At 36.5% G+C, this 26,524-nt stretch overlaps 1 protein-coding gene across 15 annotated transcripts in view; it reads right to left on the bottom strand.

The window, feature by feature from the left end:
- The window catches only part of LOC129520260 (alpha-fetoprotein-like), a 53,107-nt gene extending 27,165 nt beyond the window's left edge, over positions 1 to 25,942 (bottom strand). For 13 of the 15 annotated variants that reach the window (XR_008666542.1, XR_008666541.1, XR_008666543.1 and 10 more), the window contains exons 1-10: positions 25,839 to 25,942; positions 24,465 to 24,516; positions 24,179 to 24,320; positions 22,178 to 22,389; positions 17,403 to 17,535; positions 14,476 to 14,573; positions 13,310 to 13,439; positions 3,924 to 4,138; positions 2,316 to 2,448; positions 613 to 710 (exon numbers count right to left, since the gene is read on the bottom strand). Coding sequence is in view for 10 of the 15 variants with exons in the window: in XM_055341363.1 (XP_055197338.1) it covers positions 613 to 710; positions 2,316 to 2,448; positions 3,924 to 4,138; positions 13,310 to 13,439; positions 14,476 to 14,573; positions 17,403 to 17,535; positions 22,178 to 22,389; positions 24,179 to 24,320; positions 24,465 to 24,516; positions 25,839 to 25,923 (1,298 nt within the window). In the remaining 5 variants the exon portion in view is untranslated. Of the gene's footprint in view, positions 1 to 612; positions 711 to 2,315; positions 2,449 to 3,923; positions 4,139 to 13,309; positions 13,440 to 14,475; positions 14,574 to 17,402; positions 17,536 to 22,177; positions 22,390 to 24,174; positions 24,334 to 24,464; positions 24,517 to 25,838 lie in introns of those variants that run through there. The other 2 variants (XM_055341402.1, XM_055341421.1) reach the window with 2 other exon arrangements.
- Between the last annotated feature and the right edge of the window lie 582 nt (positions 25,943 to 26,524).

Consider the following 26,524-nt stretch of genomic DNA (forward strand, 5'->3'; position numbering starts at 1 on the left):
CTGCTTCTCTCTCTCTCTCTCTGTATCTCTCATGAATAAATAAATAAAATCTTTAAAAAAAATAGACTATTACAGTAAGACTCTAAAGATGACTAAAAACTAGTTTTTGGTTTTTAGCATATTAATCTTTGAAAGACAACAGACTTACCAGTCTCTCTGCACACAAGGGATTCATGTATTCTCTCTGGCAAATAGTTATGGTGTCTATTCATCTCTACCCTCCATGGTGAAAATACTAAATTTACTATATGACATGACTTGAAACTGACAAAGCAACCCTAAAACTGCAGGTGAAACCCCAAAATAAATGTCCAGTTGGGAGGGAGAAGACCCCAAAGAGAGTACAGGAAGGCAGCCAGGGCCTGCTTGGTTCCCTAACCTCTGGATATTGACCAGAATCCAGAAACTGGCCTAGAAAGCCACATAAAAACACTTGAGACTATGTGGACATTTGTATCATCAAGACAAAGATAGCTAGGTTAATTTTTTACTCATTCAATTTTTTCTTTGGCCTCTGAGATTTTAAGGTTGGATGTAGACTCAGCAACTCTCAGCATCAGGAGTTAACAAAAACTCACAAGTATAAATCCGGGCAGTATCTTGAAAGCATACCTGTCATGGAAGTAAGCGTCTCCTAATTTCTCATGTAAATCACAATGATTTTTTACACGCTCATGGCTTTCACGAATCACTCTTTGGAACATCTCTTTCTGGAAAATAAAGACATTCAGTGTTTATCACTGTAACAGCGTATCTTGAGGTAAGATTGCAAAACTGTCTTCTGTAAAGGTTCAATGTAACTGTTTTCCTAAACCCAGGGCTTTATTTACTTAGTGATCTCGCAAGTCTTGAAAAACATGTTTTTGTAAAACAGGAATGGCCATGTACTTTGTGGAGAAAAGAAGCACCACAAGAGTGATATTTAGTTTCTGGTGATATAAACTCATGTGTGGGTTGAAATGGTGTATTTTACAAGCATAATGCACATCATTCATCAAGCCAAAAAGAGAGCCTTAAAAGTAGTTTACAGGCCTAGTTTGGTCAGAGTGTGTGGTTGTAATACAGCCTTTTTACATAAATAGCATAGATACAAAGATACAGATATAGGCATAGAAATACAGATACATATTAAAAAGTCACAGTTTAATAAAAACATGTAAATAATTATTATTTAGTAAAACACTTCACAAATACACATAGAAGCAAATCAAATGGAATTCTCAGAACTAACTGCTAGTTCAAAGAGTGCTTCAACCACACACATAAAATTCCAATGGGAAAATACAAGTGACCTTTCAGGCTTAGCTCTTCACTAAGAGGATCAGTTATCGTAACTTAAAAGACCTGGTCTATCTGATCTTACTAACCAGTGTTTGTTACAGCGAAAATGTTAGCAGATTTGCAAACTGTTTGCCTGAACTTTACCCTTAGCCTTGTCCTTACTGCCTGTGCGATGTTGGGCAAGTCTTTCAAGCCTTCTAAAACTCTATACTCTCATCTATAAAATGCAGTTAATAATTCTGGCATTTCCCATGTAACTGGGCTGGTGTTAGGATAAAATGGGACACTGGTTGTAAAGTTACTTTGTGAACTCTAAACATCCATGTCCCTGAAGGTGCTATTATCATAATGACTATTGTGGAGGTCTACTGGGGCTGCCAAGAGTGCTCACTTACAGGGGAATAAATTACCTTCATTGATTCTTCTCTCTGGGAACAGAAAGGTGGTAGATGAACCTGCTTGAGCGCAGACAGGATAAGGGATGCCTTCAATCCTCTACCACCACCCCACCCTCTGTGAATATGTAAGCCATTGCTTAGAATAACAAAAGCCAGAACCACCTGGCTCCTGGTAATCCAAGGATAAGTGATCTTCTGGTCAGATAGGTAAGGTCACCTGCTTTTCTTCATGTCACATGCATCACAGAGCTGCTGCCTGTGACCAATATGATTTCTGGCCTGAAACAGGGACAGTTTCTAGGACTGCTTAATGGAAATAGTCAACCTTTCCCTACCCTAATATCCTGTGCTTTTTTGTTTCCTGTTACAGTGCCAAGCAGACAGCCATTAAAAGAGAAGATCGCACAGAGAAGGTTTCATGAATCACAGAATCTATAAGACAATGACTCATGTACAGAGTTGCATGATGATGTGGCCTTTGGTTTAGATGGAAATCATACTTCTTGTGCAGTGTTGGCACTTAGCAAGAATACGCACGATTATTTTACAAAATATGGCACTACTAATAGCACTGGAATTTTTCCTATGTTGGTAATGGATAATGAGCAACAAGTTAAAAAATAAAAAGGAATTTACCCCATGGCTATAGCATTCCAGAGGATTTTCTAATTTACAGCATTTTGCCAATAAATTCTGATATACTGTATCCACTCTTAAAATCACCGGAACTGCCAATTCTGAATGTCTTCTTGAATATTCATAAAGAAACCTGTACCCACATAAACCATATTAGAAACAGTAAAATTCAAAAGCCATGAGTTTTCTTTCAAAAGCCAATCATTATTATGAAATTTATCCAATATTTTAACTGATTTTAGGCATTTGGGAACCTTGGGCGGATGGCAGGGAGGTTTTATTGACTACATTTTGAGATAAGGAAATGGAATCAATAAACCTACATGATTTTTCCAAAATCAGACAGGAGTGGTGTCCGATTCAGAACTTGAAATTAGAACAATCTGATTAGGGGATAGTTCCTGGCTCAGGGTCACTACTTACTTTTATGAGAAATTAATATCCAGTGTTTGGATGAGAGTACATCATCTTCAATCATCTTTGAGGCAAGATTATAAAAGTTTTAGATATTTTTTGATAGAAAGTACTAGCTAGGTATTAAATCGCCATCTTCCCCTTTTCTAGATAAGCTTTCAAGCTTGAGTAGTCCAAGCATAATCTACACATTCTTCTGGGTTACAAGAAATTTGGACCCTAGAATATTTACAAAGGAATCACAGAGTCATAAGAGACATCTTGGAAGGGATCTTATCCAACCACCTGAGTTAGTAGTTGGAACACAAGAGCCTAAGGAAATTAAGTGGCTTGACCTACATTCCAAAGTTTATGCACAACAAAGCTAGACTTGGAACTCTAGTCTCCTAACTCATGGCTGAATGTGATTTCCACTAGGAAGTTGTACCTATCGACTTCTCTGGTACCAAATGCAAGTTTAGGAATGAGTGGGTTCAGGCAGTGCCATTTACTTTTATAAGCCGTATCAAATGTATTTTCAGAAATACAGTTAAAATCATCCTACAAAGAGCTTTGAGGAAAATTCAGATTCTTATGCTTTGTTGGAGTTTAATTGCTCCAAATAATGCTTCACAAAATGACTTAGGAAATACTTCAATCACACAGCAATATTGTTTTAATATTACATACCGAAATCAGTTTGTCTTGCACGAATTAATATGCATTTCTGAATGGACACTTGAGATGTTAATATTCCATCTCTCTAGTCTTTTAAATGCCACACCATGGCTTGGGTAGTAGTGATTAAATTAATTAGAATAGAAGAGCTCTCCAGGCACACCAATCTGAAGCCCTTACCTAGGGGTGAGGTACTACCTTAGGGCAAAGTTTGCAAACGCTTGACCCATACTGTGTTTTTAAAAATTCCTGTATTCGTTGTCAACATTTAAAGATCAAGCAACTTCCAGCTTCTTTCAAAATACAGTAGACCTAACCACTCAAAACCTTCATTCATATATGCTAATGAGTGGCTGGAACTGTATAGGTAGCTGCCACGTTAGACTCCATCAAGCATCTCCTCTTGATCACAATTCCCATGTAGTTACTCATTTACATCATGGGCTAGCCTCTGATCATTCAAGTCTTCAATCTTTCCCATAAAAATCCATAAATATAATATTCCCTTACTAAGACTTTACAAAAAATCTGTATTACTCTTGCAAGAAGTCGTCTTGCTTGTCGGAAAATTGTTTGCATACAAATCGATCTTCTGTAAATCTGCTGAGGGGCAAGGATGGAAGATCAGGTTTATCATCATTTTCTGAGTTGATAATGCATTCCCCTTGGAACGGCACAGGCAGAGCACAGCATGGAGCAATTTTACTGGATGGGATCGACTGTGAAGAACAGGTATAGTTCATAAGCTGGCTCTATAAAACATAAAAAGGAGCAGTTATTCTTGATGACTTCATTCTGAACTTATTTATCTTTATTGTTATTACTAGAAAGCCAGAGAAAAACTTGGCATCATGTGTTGCTTTATCCTTGGCAAACTGAGAGACCAAAAGGTCATTTATAGTGACTTGTTCTAAAAAAGGTTTCTCTATTTGACCTTACTTAAGTGTCAACAAGCTCTTTAAACATCTCTTAAACAACTTAGGGGAGACAGATGATATTATTGTTTCCATGGTTAGCTCCACAAAATACAAATGAAGGTTTTATTGTCTTGCTATTGTTGCTATTGTTTTAGGATTCCAGCTTAGAATACGTTTTGTCCCTATAATTTACCACATATATTGCTATAATATTACTATTAAGCTTACATATTTAACATATTTATTTAAATAATAATACACAAATAATTATGTACATGTGTGTATGAATAAGTCAATCTCTAAACTTAAACTCACAATATAATTAGAGTCAAATAAGTAAACAACAATCATAATGCAGTATAATGGAAATTGTAAGAGAAGCACATATGTGACATTCTGGAAGGAAAAAGATTGGCAATCCATACTGGATGGAGGTCAGAGTGTAGATATTAAACAATTTGAGTCCTGAAAGATAAATAAAAGTTGCTTGGAAATTAATGAAGAGGAATAATATTCCAAAATTGTTCATCTTTATACATAAAAAATCCTGGAAGTGAGAGAATATGATGTATTTGGGGAAATGATATATAAGATATTTGGGGGTTATTGAGAAAATGTAGTTGAGAAATGATGGGGCTTACTCTGGAAAACAGTTTGGAGCTTCCTCAGAAAGTTAAAAATAGAACTACCTTATGATCCAGAAACTGCACTACTAAATATTTACTTAAATACAGAAATACTAATTCAAAGGGACACATGCACCCCTATGTTCACAGCAGCAGTATTTATCATAGCCAAATTATGGAAGCAGCCCAAGTGTCCATTGACTGATGACTGGATAAAGAGGATGTGGTATATAAATACAATGGAATAATACTCAGCCATCAAAAGAATGAAATCTTGCCACTTGCAAGACAGGGATGGAGTTAGAGTGTATTATGCTAAGCGAAATCAATCAGAAAAAGACAACATATGATTTCACTCACCAGTGGAATTTAAAAAATGAAACAGATGAATATAGGCTGGAAAAAGAGGCAAACCATGAAACAAACTCTTAATGATAGAGGACAAACTGAGGGTTGCTAGAAGGGAGATGGGCAGGGGATGCGGTAGATGGGTGATGGGCATGAAGGAGGCACTTGTGATGAGCACTGGGTGTTGTATGTAAGTGACGAACCACTGAATTCTACTCTTGAAACCAAGGGCCAGCCATCTTGGACTATATGTGTAAAATAAGAAAGAAAAAGGCCAAGAACAGACTCCTGGCAATACAAATTTTTAAAGGGTAGTAGAAGAGGGGGAAGAAAAGAAACGAGAGCTTTAAATGATACACTGGACCAGATGGATTTCACAGATATTTACAGAACTTTACATCCAAATGCAACTGAGTACACAGTCTTCTCAAGTGCACATGGAACTTTCTCCAGAATAGACCACATACTGGGTCACAAATCATGTCTTAACTGATACCAAAAGATTGGGATTGTCCCCTGCATATTTTCAGACCATAATGCTTTGAAACTTGAACTCAATCTCAAGAAGAAATTTGGAAGAAATTCAAACCCGTGGAGGTTAAAGACCATCCTGCTAAAAGATGAAAGGGTCAATCAGGAAATTAGAGAAGAATTTAAAAGATTCATGAAAACTAATGAGAATGAAGATACAAATGTTAAAAATCTTTGGGATACAGCAAAAGCAGTCCTGAGAGGGAAATACATTGCAATACAAGCATCCCTCAAAAAACTGGAAAAAACTCAAATACAAAAGCTAACCTTACACCTAAAGTAGCTGGAGAAAGAACAGCAAATAAAACCTACACCCAGCAGAGGAAGAGAGTTAATAAAGATTCAAGCAGAACTCAATGAAATAGAGACCAGAAGAACTGTGGAACAGATCAACAAAACCAGGAGTTGGTTCTTTGAAAGAATTAATAAGAGAGATAAACCATTAGCCAGCTTTGTTAAAAACAAAAGAGAAAAGACTCAAATTAATAAAATCATGAATGAAAAAGGGGAAATCACCACCAATACCAAGGAAATACAAACAATTTTATTCTTTTTTTATTTTTTATTTTTTTTACAAATGATTTTAAAAACATATATGAGCAGCTATACACCAATAAATTAGGCAATCTAGAAGAAATGGACACATTTCTGGAAAACCATAAGCTACCAAAACTGGAACAGGAAGAAATAGAAAACCTGAACAGGCCGATAACCAGGGAGGAAATTGAAACAGTCATCAAAAAACTCCCAAGACACAAAAGTCCAGGGCCAGATGGCTTCCCAGGGGAATTCCATCAAACATTTAAAGAAGCAATGATACCTATTCTACTAAAGCTGTTCAGAAAGATAGAAAGAGATGGAGTATTTCCAAATTCATTCTATGAGGCCAGCATCACCTTATTTCCAAAACCAGACAAAGACCACACCAAAAAGGAAAATTATAGACCAATATCCCTGATGAACACAGGTTCTCAACAAGATACTAGCTAATAGGATCCAACAGTACATTAAGAAGATTATTCACCATGACCCAGTGGGATTTATCCCTGGGATGCAAGGCTGGTTCAACATTCGTAAAGCCATTAATGATCATATCAACAAGAGAAAAATCAAGAGCCATATGATCCTCTCATTAGATGCAGAGAAAGCATTTAACAAAATACTGCATCCATTCCTGATCAAAACTCTTCAGAGTGTAGGGATAGAGGGAACATTCCTCAGCATCTTAAAAGCCACCTACAAAAAGCCCACAGCAAATATCATTCTCAATGGGGAAGCACTGGGAGCCTTTCCCCGAAGATCAGGAACAAGACAGGGATGTCCACTCTCACCACTGCTATTCAACATAGCACTGGAAGTCCTAGCCTCAGCAATAAGACAACAAAAAGACATTAAAGGCATTCAAATTGGCAAATAAGAAGTCAAACTCTCCCTCTTTGCAGATGAAATGATACTCTACATAGAAAACCCAAAAGACTCCACCATAAGATTGCTAGAACTCATACAGAAATTTGGTAGCGTGGCAGGATACAAAATCAATGCCCAGAAATCCATGGCATTTCTGTACACTAGCAATGAGACTGAATAAAGAGAAATTAAGGACTCAGTTCCAATTACAATTGCACCCAAAAGCATAAGATACCTAGGAATAAAGCTAACCAAAGAGGTAAAGGATCTATACCCTAAAAACTACAGAACACTTCTGAAAGAAATGGAGGAAGACACAAAGAGATGCAAAAATATTCCATGCTCATGGATGGGAAGAATTAATATTGTGAAAATGTTAAGGATACCCAGGGAAATTTACATGTTTAATGCAATCCCTATCAAAATACCATGGACTTTCTTCAGAGAGTTGGAACAAATCATCTTAAGATTTGTGTGGAATCAGAAAAGACCCCAAATAGCCAGGGGAATGTTGAAAAAGAAAACCAGAGCCGGGGGCATCACAATGCCAGATTTCAGGTTGTCCTACAAAGCTGTGGTCATCAAGACAGTGTGGTACTGGCACAAACACAGACACATAGATCAATGGAACAGAATAGAGAATCCAGAAATGGGCCCTCAACTCTCTATGGTCAGCTAACATTTGAAAAAGCAGGAAAGACTCTCCACTGGAAAAAAGAGTCTCTTCAATAGATGGTGCTGGGAACATTGGACATCCACATGCAGAAGAATGAAACTAGACCACTCTCTTGCACCAGACACAAAGATAAACTCAAAATGGATGAAAGATCTAAATGTGAGACAAGATTCCATCAAAATCCTAGAGGAGAACACAGGCAACACCCTTTTTGAACTTGGCCACAGCAACTTCTTGCAAGATACATCCACGAAAGCAAAAGAAACAAAAGCAAAAATTAATTATTGGAACTTCATCATGATAAGAAGCTTCTGCACAGCAAAAGAAACAGTCAACAAAACTAAAAGACAACCTACAGAATGGGAGAAGGTATTTGCAAATGACGTATCAGATAAAGGGCTAGTATCCAAGATCTATAAAGAACTTATTAAACTCAACACCAAAGAAACAAACAATCCAATCATGAAATGTGCAAAAGACATGAACAGAAATCTCACAGAGGAAGACATAGACATGGCCAACATGCACATGAGAAAATGCTCTGCATCACTTGCCATCAGGGAAATACAAACCACAATGAGATACCACCTCACACCAGTGAGAATGGTGAAAATTAACATGGCAGGAAACAACCAATGTTGGAGAGGATGTGGAGAAAAGGGAACCCTCTTGCACTGTTGGTGGGAATGTGAACTGGTGCAGCCACTCTGGAAAACTGTGTGGAGGTTCCTCAAAGAGTTAAAAATAGACCTGCCCTACCACCCAGCAATTGCACTGCTGGGGATTTACCCCAAAGATTCAGATGCAATGAAACGCCAGGACACCTGCACCTGATGTTTCTAGCAGCCATGTCCACAATAGCCAAACTGTGGAAGGAGCCTCGGTGTCCATCGAAAGATGATGGATAAAGAAGATGTGGTTTATGTATACAATGGAATATTACTCAGCCATTAGAAACGACAAATACCCACCATTCGCTTCAACATGGATGGACCAGGAGGGTATTATGCTGAGTGAAGTGAGTCAATGGGGAAGGACAAACATTATATGTTCTCATTCATTTGGGGAATATAAAAAATAGTGAAAGGGAATAAAGGGGAGAGGAGAGAAAATGAGTGAAAATATCAGAAAGGGAGACAGAACATGAGAGACTCCTAACTCTGGGAAGTGAACAAGGGGTAGTGGAAAGGGAGGTGGGTGGGGTTATGGGGTGACTGGGTGATGGGCACTGAGGGGGGCACTTGGCGGATGAGCACTGGGTGATATGCTATATGTTGGCAAATTGAACTCCAATAAAAAAAAAAGAGGGGGAAGAAAATTGATGAAAGAAACTGTAAGAATACAATCTTTCTCCACCTATCATCTTCTGCAATCATCACTGGAAAAATAAACCAGTATAGTGATTGACAGCTTTGGATCTGAAGTCAGACTTCTTGATTTCTAGTCTTGACTGCTATCTTCCAACTGAGTGACCTAGGCAAGCTACTTAGCCTTTTCTCCTTCAATTTCCTCATCTATAACATGAGGTTAAAATAATACTTGCTAAGATTGTGGGAATTAAATGGATTAATAATTATTAGGAAGAAAAAAAAGAGCCTGGCACAGGTTAAGTACTAAAAAAGTGTTTTCTGAATAAGAGTGAAGTGCTTAGAATTGCAGTTGGCACAAAGAAATTGTTTTTTAAAAGTTTGTACTATAGCAATTATTATACAACCCCAAAATGTTGGTCCAATAGTGCTTTGAAGTCAAAGAACGAGAGAGAACTCTGCAATGTAAAATTGAATTATGTTGACTGAGTGATTTAATAGAGTTAACATTAAAAATTAACATCTACAATACAGATTACTTGCTTTTTGAATTGATGTGATGTTGTGAAGCATCATGTAATGTTATAAGCAGTGATAAGTATAGAAAACTTTCTAGGATATACAGGTCAAATGTAATAAATAACCCATGTATCATTCCTAAAAGCATTGGGAGAAATACTCTAATAAAAAGACAATTAAATCAATATGAAAAATAAACAGTAGAAAAGGTGCACTTATCATGATGAGCATTGGGTAATGCACAGAATCGCTGTATCACTACACTGTATACCTGGAGCTAATATGACACTATGTTGATGATCTTGGAATTAACATTTTTAAAAACAATCAATAAAATAACAAACTGGAAAATAGTGTATCAAAGAAATGATGTTCAACTGAAATCATTCTCGTTAACAATGTTATTGAAAAAGAATGAGTACAGAAAAAGTAAGAAGTCAATCCAAACAACTGAAATAAAAACAGCTACACAAACCTGAGAGAGCTAATAAAATTAAAAGCAGAAACCTAGCAGAATTAGTAAATAAGTCCAAGAACTTTCCCTGGGAGAAGACCAATACATTAAGTAGGACCTTTGCAAAGCTAAATAAAGGTGAAAACGCAACTACATGGAGAAAAGAACTATAATTATATGCTTGATGTTTTTAGTTATTCAATAGTAATATTATGTAGAACCCAATACCTAAGTGAGAAGATGCTCATAAAAGAAACTTTATTTTAAAAATGTATATTATAAAACCTGACCCAAAAATGGTACAATTGATGCTCATTAGTCGCAACAGTTATCAATTCACTGAATTTGTGAATATGAACTCATCAGCTCTAAGGGGAATCCAAGACTAGTTTCCTATAAGCCTCTGTCACATTTTTGTTGTCAACAGATCAAGATATAGCCTTGTTTTATGTGTTTTTCTATTTAAATACCCCTTATTTAATATGTATTGATGATTTGTCAATGTTGAACTAATACATCTAACACATTAGTTTGTCCTTAAGGCACATCATGACTTTTTTTTTTGTGTTTTGGAACCCCAGTCAGCCCTTCAGCACTTACTATGCTTGAGGGCCATTTCAAACAGCTAAATCACACACACGCGCGCACACACACACACACACACACACACACACACAAAACCACACACAAAAAATGTGAAAAATGTGGCACTAGACTGCAGAAAGGACACTTATTTACAGTATGAGAGCTAAAACAAGAAGGCATCCCCTAGGGCTGTTGAGTCAGTAGTCCCCCCCAGCCAGGATTATGGGCACCACACAACTCCAATTCTTCACGGCTCTGAGCACACACCGGTCAGCCTGCAGATGGCCATCAAAGTGCTGAGTGTTGATTTGGGGCTTACAAATGAATTTTGACAAATAGGTGAATTCACAAGTAGTGAATAAGTAGTGAGGATCGACTGAAAAATGTCAGAATAAATCTATAGCAAAAGAAATGGAAAAGCTGTCACCCAGGTTTCTGTCTTCATTCCTGCTCCAGTTCCATGGACAAGTTCTTTCAAACCTTCACAAAGCAGGTAATTCTCAATACTATGAAGTTATTTCAGAGATTTTGAAAGGAAAAACAGTGTACTTTTTGGAAGTTAGCATAACTGAATACCAAAAGTATTGGTAGTTCTAGACTACCAAATACTGGAAGTTCTAGACCAATTTTATGTAAACAGAAATGCAAAAATTTGAAAATTATATATGTGTAAAATCCAGAAATATAACAAAATTAAATTGATTTAAGCAACCTAAAGATGGTTAAAAATTAAGAAATCTTTAAATATAATTCACCAATGGATAAGTTAAATGGAAATCAAATGACCATCCTAAGAAAACAAAACATTTACTAATGTTCAGAAATCAAACTAATTAAAACAAAACAACCTCAGGATGCCTGGGTGGCTCAGTTGGTTAAGCATGGAACTCTTGATTTTGGCTCAGGTCATGATCTCAGGGCCATGAGATCGAGCCCTTCATTGGGCTCCGTGCTTAGTGTGGAGTCTGCTCTAGATTCTCTCCCCTCACATGCTTTACCCACCCCCACCCCCATCCCTACCCTGTTGCTCATGCACATGCACATTCTCTCTCTCAAATACATAAATAAAATCTTTTTTAAAAAACCCAAACCTCTAAAATAAGAGTGAAAAATCTCTTAACATGTAAACAATACCTCTGTCAAGCCAGTAACTTTGAACCTGTTTCCTTAAAGTCTGGACCAAGACAGGAATACTAGAATCATTTATAGTTATCTATATTGTTTGTGAATACTAGCCAATACAACGAAATCATTGAAGATTGTTCTGGCATTCCTGACATGATGTAGAACTATAAATGGAGTTACTGGTTTGGCATAGGTATTATTTATGTTTTAAAGGATATTAGAGGTTTTGTTTTATTTTGCTTAACTATGGTTGCGTCTGTCAGGCCTCCACTTTCTTTTAACTCTACTCCCAAGTTCACCCAACCTTCATGCAAATAACATTCTAATCACCTGTCCTGAAAAGCCAGGACTCCTTCTAAGTATGCAAGGTAGTGTTTCTTCCAGCACTAGTTGGGATTACTGCCATACAGAAAGTAACTCAAGAACAACATTATATTGTCTATCTCCAAGATGAAAGTAGCAGTGGCTCCTGTCACCTTTCCCAGCAGTAGGGCTGAATGTGGCACAGATTTGACAACCACAATGGTACCAAAGAATACCTGTGGTCTGACCCTGGCTCCATTCCATTCCATTTACAAAGTAAATAGTTGAGGCTGTAGAATCGTCTATGCAATGGCTTTCTATTTTAATTTCCACTGTTACTCACATCCTTTAATCTTTCATGGAATGGGACTAAAATAGTTGAAGGTAGGGGCTCCTGTCCATAAGAGTCATAGATATCCCCATGAAATTAGGATTCTAGTTTCTCTTTGTTCCTGGGTTTTATTTATCATGATGAAAATTAATCAATGTTCTAATTTGCAGAAAGAATAAGAACAGGACTTGTAATCTGTGATTTACTAAGGCCTCACTGAATTTTTGACAGTTACAATTTTTCCTTCTCTGGCATTTGAAGACTTTACACTTGGACGAGGGGCGGGCGAATTCTATGGTGTCCGTGCCCCCAAACCCCAGACCGACCTCTTTGTCTTCATGCTTCTTTTATCCTCCAGGCTGATATGGCCTGGGCTCTCAGTTGCAATTCTTGGGATTCAAAGATGAATGAAATACACACCCTATTTCGAAGGAAATTAAAGGTCAGCTCTAAAAATTAAAGAGTAACAGAATAAAGTGAAGAAGGACAGGATAAGTAAGGAGGAAAGGAAGTGGGGGAGGAAGAGATGGAGGAGTAGACGGAGAAAAGTAGGGAAGGAAGGAACAAAAAAAAACCTTGCCTGACTTGGGATGAGAGAAGAGGGGAGACACTACTGTCAATTCTGCTGGTAATATTGAGAAGTGCTCATTACTTCATTTTAGATTCATTACATATCATGGTCACCTTTCTTTAAGAGTTGTAAGGCTTGTTGTTATTGTTTAGAATTTTAGAGTTTTTAGAATTGTAAGTTTTTTAAAGCCTGAAGTGAACTTTAAGAAAGGAGGGGCTCTCACCCTGCCAAGTACACATGCGACTACATCTCCTTCACAACATGTCTGATGCAGATTTTTAATATACACGGCCAGTCTGGCAATTTCCGAAAAGTTAGTTTTCGGTTGTTTTTTAGTCAGCAGAACCAATTCCCTGAAAAGAAAAATAAGTACATTTTAAACCATATTTTGAGTTCAATCCTTTCTAAAATTAGTTCTAGTTCATTGAGTAACCAAAATAATAGAAACACATTTGCAAATGTAGGATGAAGAGAGTATATTTTAAATATATACTTTTAAATGCCTTCTATTTCTTCAATGATAGCACTCAGAGCCACACAAAGATCTAAATCATAAAACAAACACCATTCAATTCATAATCATGCAAAATATAGTCATTTTCATCATTGAAGTCATCACTTAAAGAAGCTGAGTTGCTTAGATGGATAGCTTGGAAATTTATCTGACCTGAATTTCCAAGTAAAATTCTTCATCATAAAGACAGTGATTACAAGAGTCTTGGGTCTCCCTTGCCTCTCCCTATTGACAACTGAGCAACATCCCCAAAATGTCTCTGGCAAGAGGAAAAATGAGAGCGCCTTGTAAGGAGAACTAAGCTCCCGTGCAGCCCAATGCTGTCCCAGATTGGGAAAGGAGGTGATATAAGGGAAGATACGTCTCTTCACAGGTAAACTTGGACAGAAATACAATCTGGACCAGGAAATAGGCACACTGAGTAAAACAAATTCTCCTCACCCCACACTCTTCCATCAAAACACCTACAAAACACCACTAAATTTTTCTGTTCTGCATTCCACTGGAGCCAAAAATCTTTCCTATCTTCTCAGAGGAAAGAAAATATTTCGTCTTCCAGCCTTTATCATGTGGAACAATTAAGTGCCTGCATCTTCATGTACAGAATCTTTTGTGCACTAAAGGCAGAGGCTAAGGGATCTGACCAGATGGAAGAAACTGAGGCAGGAGATAGTGGGTAGAGAGAAGGATTGGGTGGTCTCAAGCCCAGCTCTCTGTGTCCTATCAAATGGGCAAATAGCATGTGTGTAGAGAAAGGAAACAAGTTTGCATTGAGAGACATTATTAAACAAAAGAAAAATAATTTTTCACATGAGTTTGATCAAATGGGGTAATCCAAAAGCAATAAAATTCATGTATCTCAATCCGTGACTTACACTGCTTTTGCTACTTTATGGTTGAATTTAACTCCAATTTCACATAAATGGTGATGCCTCCAAGATATTTCTCTAATGTATTTTCTGATGGGTTCTAGCTGTAATTAGAAAAACAACTCATCGCAGAAATGTGGTAGTAACAGAAAAAGCCACTCGTGTAATCAGTAAACAAGAAAGGAAAGTACAAGTTGTTTATCTCCTCAAAATTAGAAAGTCCTTATTGCCTTGTTTAAAAGAGATCAAATGTGGTTGGTTGGTTGGTTGGTTGGTTGGTTTTATAAAATAGTATCTTACTTCCCAGAAATCACTTGTTCTAGAACCTCAAACATTTGGAATGAAAAGAAGACATGAAATTAAGCAAACAAAAGTCCAGAGAGCCAAAGGAATACATTTCAATTAGGTCTTATACTTGTATCTTGTTTTTATTCAAGTTCCTGGCTCTGTCATCTTAGACATGTCACCTACTGATTATCTAAAATATATGCTCCAGTTTCGCAATATACATTAATGAAGTCCCCCTCCCCCACAAATATGTTCATAGTTTTTAACCCAGGATTTTTACTTTTGAAACTATTGCAAATAAATTCTTCTACATAAATAAAAACATAATTATGCAAAAAGAAGAGCATGCATATTTTGTTATGATGGTAAAATTTTGGAAACAAATAAAATGTGTCTCAACATAGTGATGGTAAAGTAAATAATGGCACATTAATTTTGACAAAATTTATACTTCTACTAAAAAGAAAGTTTGTTTAAGTCTTCAGTATGATCACAACGTACAAAACAAAATCTGTGGATAGAGAAATGAACAAAAGGAAAAATCTAAAATTGGTATCTCTATGTGTTGGAAATATTAGCAATATTTTTAAATTTCAGAACAGCTCTATATTTTCACTTAAACATTATAATGACCAGTTGGCTAACTGTACCTTAGAGTACTATTTTTAAGAACAAATTAAAAAAATATACAGAAGTAATTTTCAAACCACAAAACTGGCACAATAATCATAATTTAATAATTATTATTAAATATAACTAATTATATTTTAAGTCAATTATAAATATAATTATTACTTTAATCCTTATTTTGTTATATTCTACCCATTTAAAATCTAGTACAAATAAGATTGTCTACTTCTCCAAGAGTCTGTGAACACTTAATTCATAAACCATATTCTCTGATCATAGACTTAATTTTTACACACTTGGTTATGTCATTTTCTCTGAGAAGAAGCCAGAACCTTTAGGAATAGACATTCTGGTATCAGCAATACTGTAAAGATCATAAAGTAGGATAGAGGAGGGAAGAACTCTAAGGTAACTTTATAGGTGCATGTTATACATGAGGGAAACTTCTCCACTGAGAAGGATTAAAATTAAGAAAACTTTGTAACTTAAAAGAGTAAGCACAAGTTACTTTAAAAAAAAAACTTAACCTCCACAAAAACGTTCATTCTTTAGAAATGTGAAGTAATAAGACATAAGTCTGCATGATCATTTGTTTTTCTGTTTTTAATTAATATAAACCAAAAAGCAAAAAAACTGTCCTGCTTAGGAATTCAGAATTGACTTCTGAAGGAGTCACTAGGGAACAAACAGAGAGGGAGATAATAAATTTATATAATAAATATATTTATATATAAAATATATAATATAATATAAATTAAAGCTGTATATTATAATGATATCATTAATATTATCTTTAACGATAATAGCTATAATTATTGAGTACTTAGCATATGACAGAAACTCTTTAGATATATTATTTAATTTCTTACAGAAAGCAGACAAAGAGGAGCTCAATATGAAAAATAGGTTTAGAGAAATAGAGAAATAGGGGTTTTGAAGAATATGAAATAAATTTACACTGAGAAGATCAAAGAAAACAGTAAGAACAAAGTGGTCCTGTATTTAATCTTGAGAATTCATCAAAATGATTATCAAACTACTACTCATTTCAGTACAACCTTTGGAAAATCCATCTGGTGCCCTCTCTAGTAAAGATGGTCATTTTATGTTAATATTTAAATCCTGAAACGAGCATGCATGAAAAGTACTTTTATCATAGAACTAATCACTGATTTATATCCATTCAATGAAAGAGAAAGGCTACATGGTTAAAATTAAGTGTGGTAGATTGTATTTTCCAAAGATTGCTGTAGGGATATCTTCTATTCCTTGCTCTTCTTACAATGAGACTTTGACAGTCTTCCCAATCAAAAGGTACAGTATATATACTGTCCCCTTCAAACTGGTAAGGTTTTATGGTGTTTCAACTAATAGCATATGACAGAAGTAACTTCTGAGACTAGTTCATTAAAGGCCATTCGACTTCTGCTTTAGCCACTATTATATGCATTCTTGAAGTCTTTGGCCATATAAGCAATCCATCTGCCCTGAAGCTACCATGCTGTGAGGAATCCCAAACTAACCAAGACCACATGGAGAGGCCCAGAGATTCTAGGAGAAGAAAGAGATCTTGAACTAGCCCCTAGGTGATTCAGGCCCCCGGAGTCCTAAATTCAGCCATTGTCTGACTGCAACCACAAGAAAGATCATGAGCCAGAACTGCTCCGATGAACCCTTCCTGGACTCCTGACCCACAGAAATCATGAAAGATAATAAAATGATCCTTGTTTTTGAGTCAATAAATTTTGGGGTATTTTGATATGCAACAATAGTAACTTGAATATTAAATATTTATGACAAAGTAGTGTCTATGCTAATTCACACTTCTCAAATTTTAATAACAATATGAATTGCTTCAGTATCTCTTTACAATGGAGTCTTATTTCGTATGTCCGGAGAAGAGCTTCAGATTCTGCATTTCCAATGGGATGCCAGGTAATGCGTACGTTGCTGGGACACAGTCCACACATTGCAGAACAAGGCTCTAAATAACAGTTGACATATGAATATTTTACCTTCATCTGGAAGCATTCAGTTTTATTTTCTTCTTGGCAACATGACTGAACAGCTGTTTCATAGCAAGCAGACATTGTCAGAATAGTGGGTCCATACAAGAATGGATACTTTCTAGACATTTCATAAATGTACCTGTAATTTGGCAAATACAAAGTTGTGTAATTTAGAATCCAAGAACATGTGCCAACACAGTTTCTTCATTTAGTTTTGTTGACCTGAAACTTCTAGAATTTCATGATGAAAGAGATAAGGTAGCACTATACTATGTAAAGAAAGACATCATCACATGTTCACGTCACTCTGGACAGATCACTATGAAATTAGACATTCACAGAATGCCCAGAAAGTGACCAACTGTGACTTCCAGGCTGGTGGGGAAAGAAAAAGTAATTAAAACTTGTCATTTTTATATAAGAAGTGGAAGATAGAAAGTTCAGTAGTCCAAAATGAATTGTAAATGCAGGATTGTACATCTGGTGCAGGAGGATTAAATTTAGAAGCTATTAGTGGGGTGAGGGGAGTCTCTCAAGATCATCCAGAAGTTCTTTCTAGACTAGGAAATGCCAGTCCTCCAAGATGTGTCCCTCAGTATTTTGGTTTGTTACTAAGCCCCCATCTTTATTTCCCTCTCGAGTTCATTTATTCTTCACACACAGAGCCCGGGCATCAGGTCTGCCTTTCACTTATAATACATGTCTCCTCCTATTTTTGCAAAGTCTGCTTAAAGACCCCACAGACACAAATGCAAAAATACTGAACAAGAGGACATTATAGGCATGCAAGGTGCCTGGGTGGCTCAGTCAGTTAGGCATCTGTCTTCCACTTGGGTCCTGATAGTACGGTCCTGGGGTCTAGCCCCTACGTCATGCTCCCTGCTCAGCACAGAGTCTGCCTGGCCTTCTCTCTCTCACTCTCCCTTTCCTTCTGTCCCTCCCTCTAAACGCTCATACTGTCTCTCTAATTAAACAAAAACAAAAACCCAGATGACATTACAGGCAAAAACTGGCTTAATGCTCACACAAATCCATTTTCTTTTTCCATGTGCACAGGGAGACTCTTTTTCCAGACTCCCTTGCAGTTAGGTCAAGAACATGTAACTGAATTCTGGAGGATGAAATGTGAATGAACGTGCTCCACAATGCTTTGAGGTGTGGCTGGTAATGTCTCAGCACAATTCCCTACTCTCTCTCTCTCTCTTTCTCTCTTTTTTTTTTCCCTGCTCTCTTTTTTTCTATTTCGATGACCTTGGAAACACATGCTCCAGATAATATAGAGCTGGAAACACTTGCATTCCTGGGTTACCCGTGGGAGGAGAACTGTCAGTAGCTGAGCCAAGATAGAGAGAGATGAGATGTCAAGTGTCAGGATAGCCAATTAAAACAAAATGAAAGTAACAGTCAAGACTCATACTGATTGTTATAATACTATTCTTAATGCAAGTTTAAGATGTAGTGTCTGTAGAGTTGGCCTATATCACCAGAAAAATGGTGACACCAGAAAATCAGGTTTTCAACATTGAAAGGATAATGGAGGAAGTGATAGAATAGGAACTTGGTTCTTGTTTTAACTTCCATCCACCACCAGTTCCTTGGATAATACATAAATCTATATTCCTGCTCCTTTGGGATCTAACTCCAAGTCCTTTTGGGATCCTAGAGAAGAATACAGCTGCAGAAGCCAATGAAGTCAAATGAAAAATTGCTACCATTGCCCTCCCTGAAATGATTGAAAAAGCAATGATATCTCATGACAAATATCCAAGGAAATGCTTAAAATATTTTATAGAAATCCCTTAGTGCTGCAGGGTCTAGAAAACAATAACCGAAGGAGGTGGCTAGAGTTTCTGGGGTCAGGGACTATATCCATATGTGACTTCATCAGAAGAGTATTTGTTACTGCTCTCTGCCCAGATACGAATCCTGGGGCCCTAATAAAGACAAGATTTGCAGGAGACCTGAAGCACTAACCAAACGTCAACAAACACCTTATCTAACAACTGGTGTGCAGCAATTCTGTGGTAACATTTCCTTTCGGTTAAAGGTAGAAAATCATTTTTTGTGTGTGGGTGGATGACCGAGGCAGTTGCCAGTAGAGTTGTTTACCAAATATTTCCAGCTCCCCTCCTTTCAGGCAAATGGTAGGATTGCACATTTCTGCCTCCTGTGAGATGAGGTATGACAATGTGACTTGCTGATTAATGATGTGTGAGTAAAAATGATGAGTGCTGTTTCTAAACAAGCTTCAGAAGCAATACATGATTTACTATTATCCCCTTCCTTTGCCATAGTAATCAAAGAAGTAAGTGTTGAGATGGTATCTTTGTCAACCTAAGTCCCTAAATGACCATGATAAGCAGACTGCCTACCAATTTTCATTGGACAGATAGCATGAGTGAAAAAAAAATTCTTTTTTTTTGTTATACTGAGCTGCTGAAAATTAGAGATTATTTGCTACCACACTAAAGTTAGCTTACCCTGTAAAAGTATTCTTACTTTTGCTTTTTAAAAACCTATAAAGAAAAAAGTCATCTGCAAACTATGGAGGTAGAAAAATAGGCCAAATCATAGAACCAAACATCATTCATTAACAATACTTAGAAAAGTAGGTCTGTGATCCCCCCTCCCCCCACCCCCCCAAAAAAAAATCCTCTTCACTCTCACTAAGCGGCCCCAAAGCCCTGGAAGTTTAGTCAATGGGCTTCTATCAGCAGAGTCTCTCAAGCCCAACTTATAGAAACAGAACGACAGAACTGGTATTATCAACATACAGCTGCCTCCTAACATCAGGAATTGTATTCCTTGAGAACTGAAGCCTTGTGTTTCTCTTGTCAATACCAAATTTCACCAAAGCCATTCAATACCTCTGCTCTTTATTGTCTATGCGGAATTAAGAGTTCATTTTTGTACTATGGTGACTTAGTTCCCTTGGAAGATATTCAATATGAGCCAATTCTAATTTTAAATCTCCAAAGTTTAACTCAATATAAGGAAAAGCTTTCTACTAATTAGAGACATTAAAAAAATGGAATGTCCCTATAGTAAGATATCATAGGGTCACACTTAATTAGAAGTGGGTTTCTACAGTCAGATATTCAATAGAAGCTTATAATAAATTAAAACTGTTATTGAAAATTCCTTAGATAATCCAAAGATGCAGTAATGATGGTTTTGTGTATCTGTATACTATGCCATCTTTTGAAAAATCTGAAATAGCTGACTTTTCCTTCCAGCTCTGATATATGGTTACTGTTTCCTTGGTTGAGAATTAAATGAAGTTGTTGCCTTATAATTATGAGACAAGTAATTAGAAAATTATTTTTCCTCTAAATATTTATAGTTGTCTGCATATTAAGATTAGCATTTAAAATAACTCCTTATATTGACTTCATTGTAAATATTCAAGAAGAGATTAGATTCACTGTCTGAGGATAGGTTAGATTTTGGAATCTCTGAATGTTCAACCCAAACCTGATTTTATAATTCTCTCTTAGAATGGAAGCATCATGGTAAATAGGTAGATGGGTCCTATTTTGGTTCCCATTCAGTTGCCCCTAATGCCAGACAGGTTGTAACCTGCCCAACCCCCAGTCTCTTAGTCCTTTCTTTTTCTTTTTTCTTTTTTGGTAAGATTCATTCTACCCCCCCCCCTTTCTCTCTCTAAGCAGGGGGGAAGGGCAGAGTCTTAAGCAGACCCCATCCTGACTGCAGAGCTGTATGCAGGGCTTATTCTCGAGACCCTGAGAACATGATCCTAGCTGAAATAAAAAGTTGAATGCTTAATCGACTGAGACACCTAGGGACCTAGTCCTTTCTACCTAAGGATCCAGGTCCAATTAATTTCTTCTTCAAGGCTCAGTAATTCTGTACCCATATAAGTGAATTAAAGTAGTTTATATAATTCGGCATCAAGTCACTCTGCTCATTTATCTCTGATCAAAAGTTTCATGTCTAAAATCTGAAATCAAATCATTACCATGCTCCTTGACCTCTAGAACAAGCATCAGATCTTTGCCTTATTCCCATTATCTGAGCCTGTCTTGATAAGATAGCTAGAATTGCATTCCTTGAGAACTGAAGTCTTGTGTTTCTCTTGTCATTTCTGCCTCTCTAGGCATTGGCTATCTACCTCTAAGCCCAGGCACTTGCTCATACCCCACTCTTAACAGATAGACCTCTTTGCTCATTAGGAAAACAAAGTAAGACCTTCCCTTTGCATCTGCTAAAATGCTATCCACTCTAGGTGGGAATTATAGAATCAGAGTTTATGAGCAGAAAACTCATCTCTGTCTAATCTGCAATTGCCACTTACTCCTAGTTCTCACCAAGCCTATCAGATACCCTCTCTGCTATCCCTTGATGGATCTTCCAAATGCCAGCCCCTTGCCAGAGCTATCACCCACTCTCTGACCCTAGTACTCTCTGTGTATTATGCTCTGCTTACTTGCTGTACCTTTCAACATCATTTGCTACGGGTCTGACTAATTTAACCTAAGGAGATGGGTCCTTCACATTGTCCTAGTCATTTTTAAAATTATCTTTAAAAATGTTCTTGTCCTAGTCATTTGTAATGTTCTGCATACAGATGTTTCTATGCCCTGTCTGGTTTCACTAAGGTTGTAACTGTCATTCTGAGGGAGAAAATATATATATTGTAGCTCAAAATTTTACTCTAATTCCAAGTAATAAAGCATTGTGTTCTCAGAGGCTCATATATATATAAAAAAGATCTGTCTTCAAAATTTGAAAACACTCTTCTTCAGAGAGAAATGGCTTACCTCTCCTTCACTGACACTTGATTCTCTTTGTCCGTCTCACAGACCTGCTCAGGATTTGGAATTTGGAATACATCACTGTCATCTGCATCATCTTTTTTGTATAATAGGAAGCACTTGAGTCTTGCTTTGTTATTTATATTGCAACAGTCAGAAAACTCCTGTCTCTCAGCCTTTCCTTGGTTATTACAAATGTGTTCCAGAAAAGTAGTCATCTGCAGGAGGAAATAATAATGTAAAGGGGAAGCAGGTGTGATCTACACTCTTAGGAAAGTTAAAGGATTATTATAAAGAAAAGTCCCCTGAGCATATGATCATACACTCTGTATTTAGTAATCCCTGGACATAGCTCTCTAGAGCAGAAGTTTTTTATGTTTTTAAGTCTAAATTCCCACATGTTAGACATGGGCTAAATGGAATTTATCATTCTTTCATTTCCAAAATAATTGTGATTTTGAATATGTTTTCATATAGTCATTAAAAGGCATTAAACAGAAGCCAAAATTTCAGAGCCCAGCAAAATCAAAGTATTTTTTGTAACTATCCACCAAGAAAGAAAAAGGTGATAGTTTTCTTTCCTTGCTTCCTAATTGTTTTTAGTTTGGTTTCCATGGGAAGTTATTTTAAGAATTGAACTCTGAGACAGTATGTATTCAGTGTCAAATGTTCAAATGAAAATGTAATAATTCAGTTACTTTTCAAATACCTTTGAGTGGCAGTAAATGTGTGGGATGCTACAAACTTCAAACAATACATTCCCAGATTTAGGGGATAAAGGTGCAAAAAAAAAAAAAAGGCCATCTTTTGAAGTAGAATTAAAAAGGAATCACTATTAAAATAAGTGAGACTAGTCACTAGGAGAACTTCATTTCAAATGTATTTCTAGGGGCGCCTGGGTGGTGCAGTCAGTTAAGCAGCTAACTCTGGATTTCAGCTAAGGTCATGGTGTCAGGGTCATGAGATCCAGCCCCTCGCAGGGACAGACTCTGTATTCAGCAGGGAGTCAGCTAGAGGATTCTCAGTCTCCCCCTACCTCTGCCCCTTTCTCCATTCTGTCTCTCTAAAATAAATAAACAGATCTTTAAAAATAAAATAAAATGTGTTTCTAATAAGACTGATGATTTTTTTTTAAGATTTTATTTATGTATTCATGAGTGACACAGATAGAGAGAGAGGAAGAGACACAGGCAGAGGGAGAAGCAGGCTCCATGCAGGAAGCCTGATGTGGGACTCAATCCCAGGACTCCAGGATCACACCCTGGGCCAAAGGCAGACGCTCAACCGCTGAGCCACCCAGGTGTCCTAAGACTGATGGTTTTCTATGTCTAGTAAATAGGTAGGTAGGTTTTAGCCCCAAGAAGATGGATTTAAAAAAAAAAAAAAACTTACCGACAAAAAAGAAAACTATTAATCTGTAATTTAAAATGTTTGAAAAAAAAATAAAAAAAATTAAAAAAAATAAAATGTTTGGCATGATATAAGTGATCCAAAAAATATGTAGATTGTACAAATATGTTAGTGTTCATCAAAATTTGCTCATCACAAGATAGATATACTTTATGAGACAGTAGTAATCCCCAAGATTTTTTGCTGGCTAAGAAAAAAAGCCTATAATAATATTCATTTCTTTCTTATTTTTCATGTACTTTTAAAAACTTTTTAAAATTAGTACTTTGATTTCCCAGGGACCTTTATATGAGGATGTCAGACAACAGTATTCCAGTGGGAGAGGCAAAGCAACCAACTTAAACGAACAAATTGGCATTCTAGGTTATAATTCATTCTCTTGAGTGTTTGGGTTCTCTGAGTCTGATCCCTCAGAGATAAAATGAAAAACTGTAGATTTATAAACCTACAAAGATTATATTTTCAGTGTGATTGATATACATATTGTTTCCTTAAAATTTCATACCTAATTATTCAACATCCCACTTCATGATAACACCTTTTGGTTGGAATTTTAGTTTAAAAAAGAGAGAGAAAGGCAAAACATGATTTACCTACCAATTGGTGAGCGCATTCTGACGGTGATTCATGTGGCTTGAGAATCTTGCACTTGTCTGTTAGATCTACCAACTCTTCAACTATGGTTTGTACTTCTTCATAAGTTAACTTCTGAAGAAACTGAGCAACCATAATGCTGGTGCTGAAACAGAACACTTGTAAGAGTGTTAAAGATAAAATCAAACTCTTCCTCCGTTATTGTTAGATCAAATAACAATGCCCCTCTCCCCCTTCCGAAATAATCGTGATTTCAAATTTCAGATAAGAGAATATTGATAAGACTCACATGTCTCTTAAGTTCTCCTGCAGATAATTCTGGCTATTAATGTGGCGCAAGGCTGAAATAAAAAACGAGATTTTTTTTTTTTTTGCATTAAGAGGATATTTTCAAAATTGAAATCTCCCTTTATAATTCTGAAATCCATATTTATTCACTTATAAACTTCCAGACCTATTTTATTTGCCATCAAAATTAAAATGAATTGCTAGAACATACCTTCACCTGTGTTTCAATTGCATTCTGTAAATAACTTATTTCTATTCAAATATATTGTGTACTTGAAATCTGTCATTTGCTTACAAATGAGTTGCATGTACTTGTGTTGACACACCTGAATTAATTAACATGATTTGGCTATTTGGCTATTTAACTCTTTGTATTAGAAGCTACTAGCGTATCCAAGGAATATTAAGAAAATTAAACATTGGGAGCAAACGTATAAATATTAGCACTTTGCCAGGCTTCATTTGGCAAAGACAGCATCTCAAGCATCTTGGATTTACTATCAACTTTATCTTTCTTATCACCTCCACTTACAAGTTCTCTATTAAAAACAATATCTTCTCAGGACACCTGGGTGGCTCAGCGGTTGAGCGTCTGCCTTTGGCTCAGGTCGTGATCCCAGGATCCTGGGATCAAGTCTTGCATCCAGCTCCCTGCATGGAGCCTGCTTCTCCCTTTGCCTGTGTCTCTGCCTCTCTCTCTGTGACTCTTGTGAATAAATAAATAAAATCTTTTAAAAAAAACCCAACAAAACAATATCTTCTTATACTAATGGTTTCTTAAGAGCTGAACAGCTTTCTGTTAAATAAAGAAACATTATTATCTCTATTAATACAAAAGCTTTGGAGCCTATTACTCTGAGTTCAACTTCTAGCTCTTATATTGAGTGTGGCCTTGGGAAAATTGTGTAAGCTCTCAAAATTTCTATTTCTCTACCTAGAAAACAGAAATAAACTCTACCACATTGGATAGTTATTAGGATTCAATGGAAACAGATGTGAAGCTCCAAGCCCAGCACCTTGCACAGAATAGGTACTGAAAAATGTGGCTCATAATATTTTTCCTGCTACTATAAACACAGTTGCTTTATCCAAAATTGTTTACCCAATTTCAAACACAAATTTGAAATGTATAGATCCCTCACCCAGAGTGCAAGCCAAGCTAAAACGAGATCTTTCTGTGTGTGTTGCCTCAATATATTCGCTCTCTTTCACATCCCTTCCACAAATTAATTTCTAGCAATTTCCAATGACTCTGTTGACAGTGATGAGCACTGAAGAATATAAGCCTTTCCTTACATTTAAGTATATATTTTAGGAGTCATCATGCCTTATCTCCTGGCACATGGCATGTATAGATTGTAAATAGGATCCCTACCTGTAGCTAGTAAACTTCTCTGAAGAGTTTGACATTGAACGTAGCTGAAGAAAACAAGAAAACATATAGGTCTAAAAATCTTCATTGTTCCAGATGAACCTTTAAAGAAGGTGCTCTATCATCTGAAAGAACTGAGGAATCCCTTTATACTCTTTTCAAGTAATTACTATTAATAATTAACCTTTTCCTGGTGAATATTTTTTCTAGACCAATACGACCCTGATAAAATTGAAGAAATTCATGGCAATGAAGAAATATTGCTAATGGATGGCATTCATTAATGAATACTGGATTTTAAAATGAGTCATATCAATCTACTTGTTTTTTCAAGATTATACCATGTAGGCCTTGTAGTAATCAATAAGCTCCTTTGGTAAATATTTCATTTCCTGGGAATGCCTGTTGACATGTACAAAGTTCTGAAGTGGCAGGAGGGAAGGTAAACATGTACTACCACAGATTCAAATAAATGGTTAAAGCCCTGGTTCCAGTGCTGGGCACATTTTCAAGTCCCTGGAGATAGTGGGGAGCATAGGCCTTGGGAGCAAACCCAAGGAAATGGGACCTAACTTATTGAGTGTTCATTGTGAATCTGGTGATTTTTATGACTTTATGCAGATAACAGAATTCTTATTCCTTAAAAAAAAAAAAAAAAAGAATTCTTATTCCTTGAAAAAGAAAGTGGG

This window comes from Nyctereutes procyonoides, unplaced genomic scaffold (assembly GCF_905146905.1).
Source record: "Nyctereutes procyonoides isolate TBG_1078 unplaced genomic scaffold, NYPRO_anot_genome, whole genome shotgun sequence".
NCBI classification, from domain to species: domain Eukaryota; kingdom Metazoa; phylum Chordata; class Mammalia; order Carnivora; family Canidae; genus Nyctereutes; species Nyctereutes procyonoides.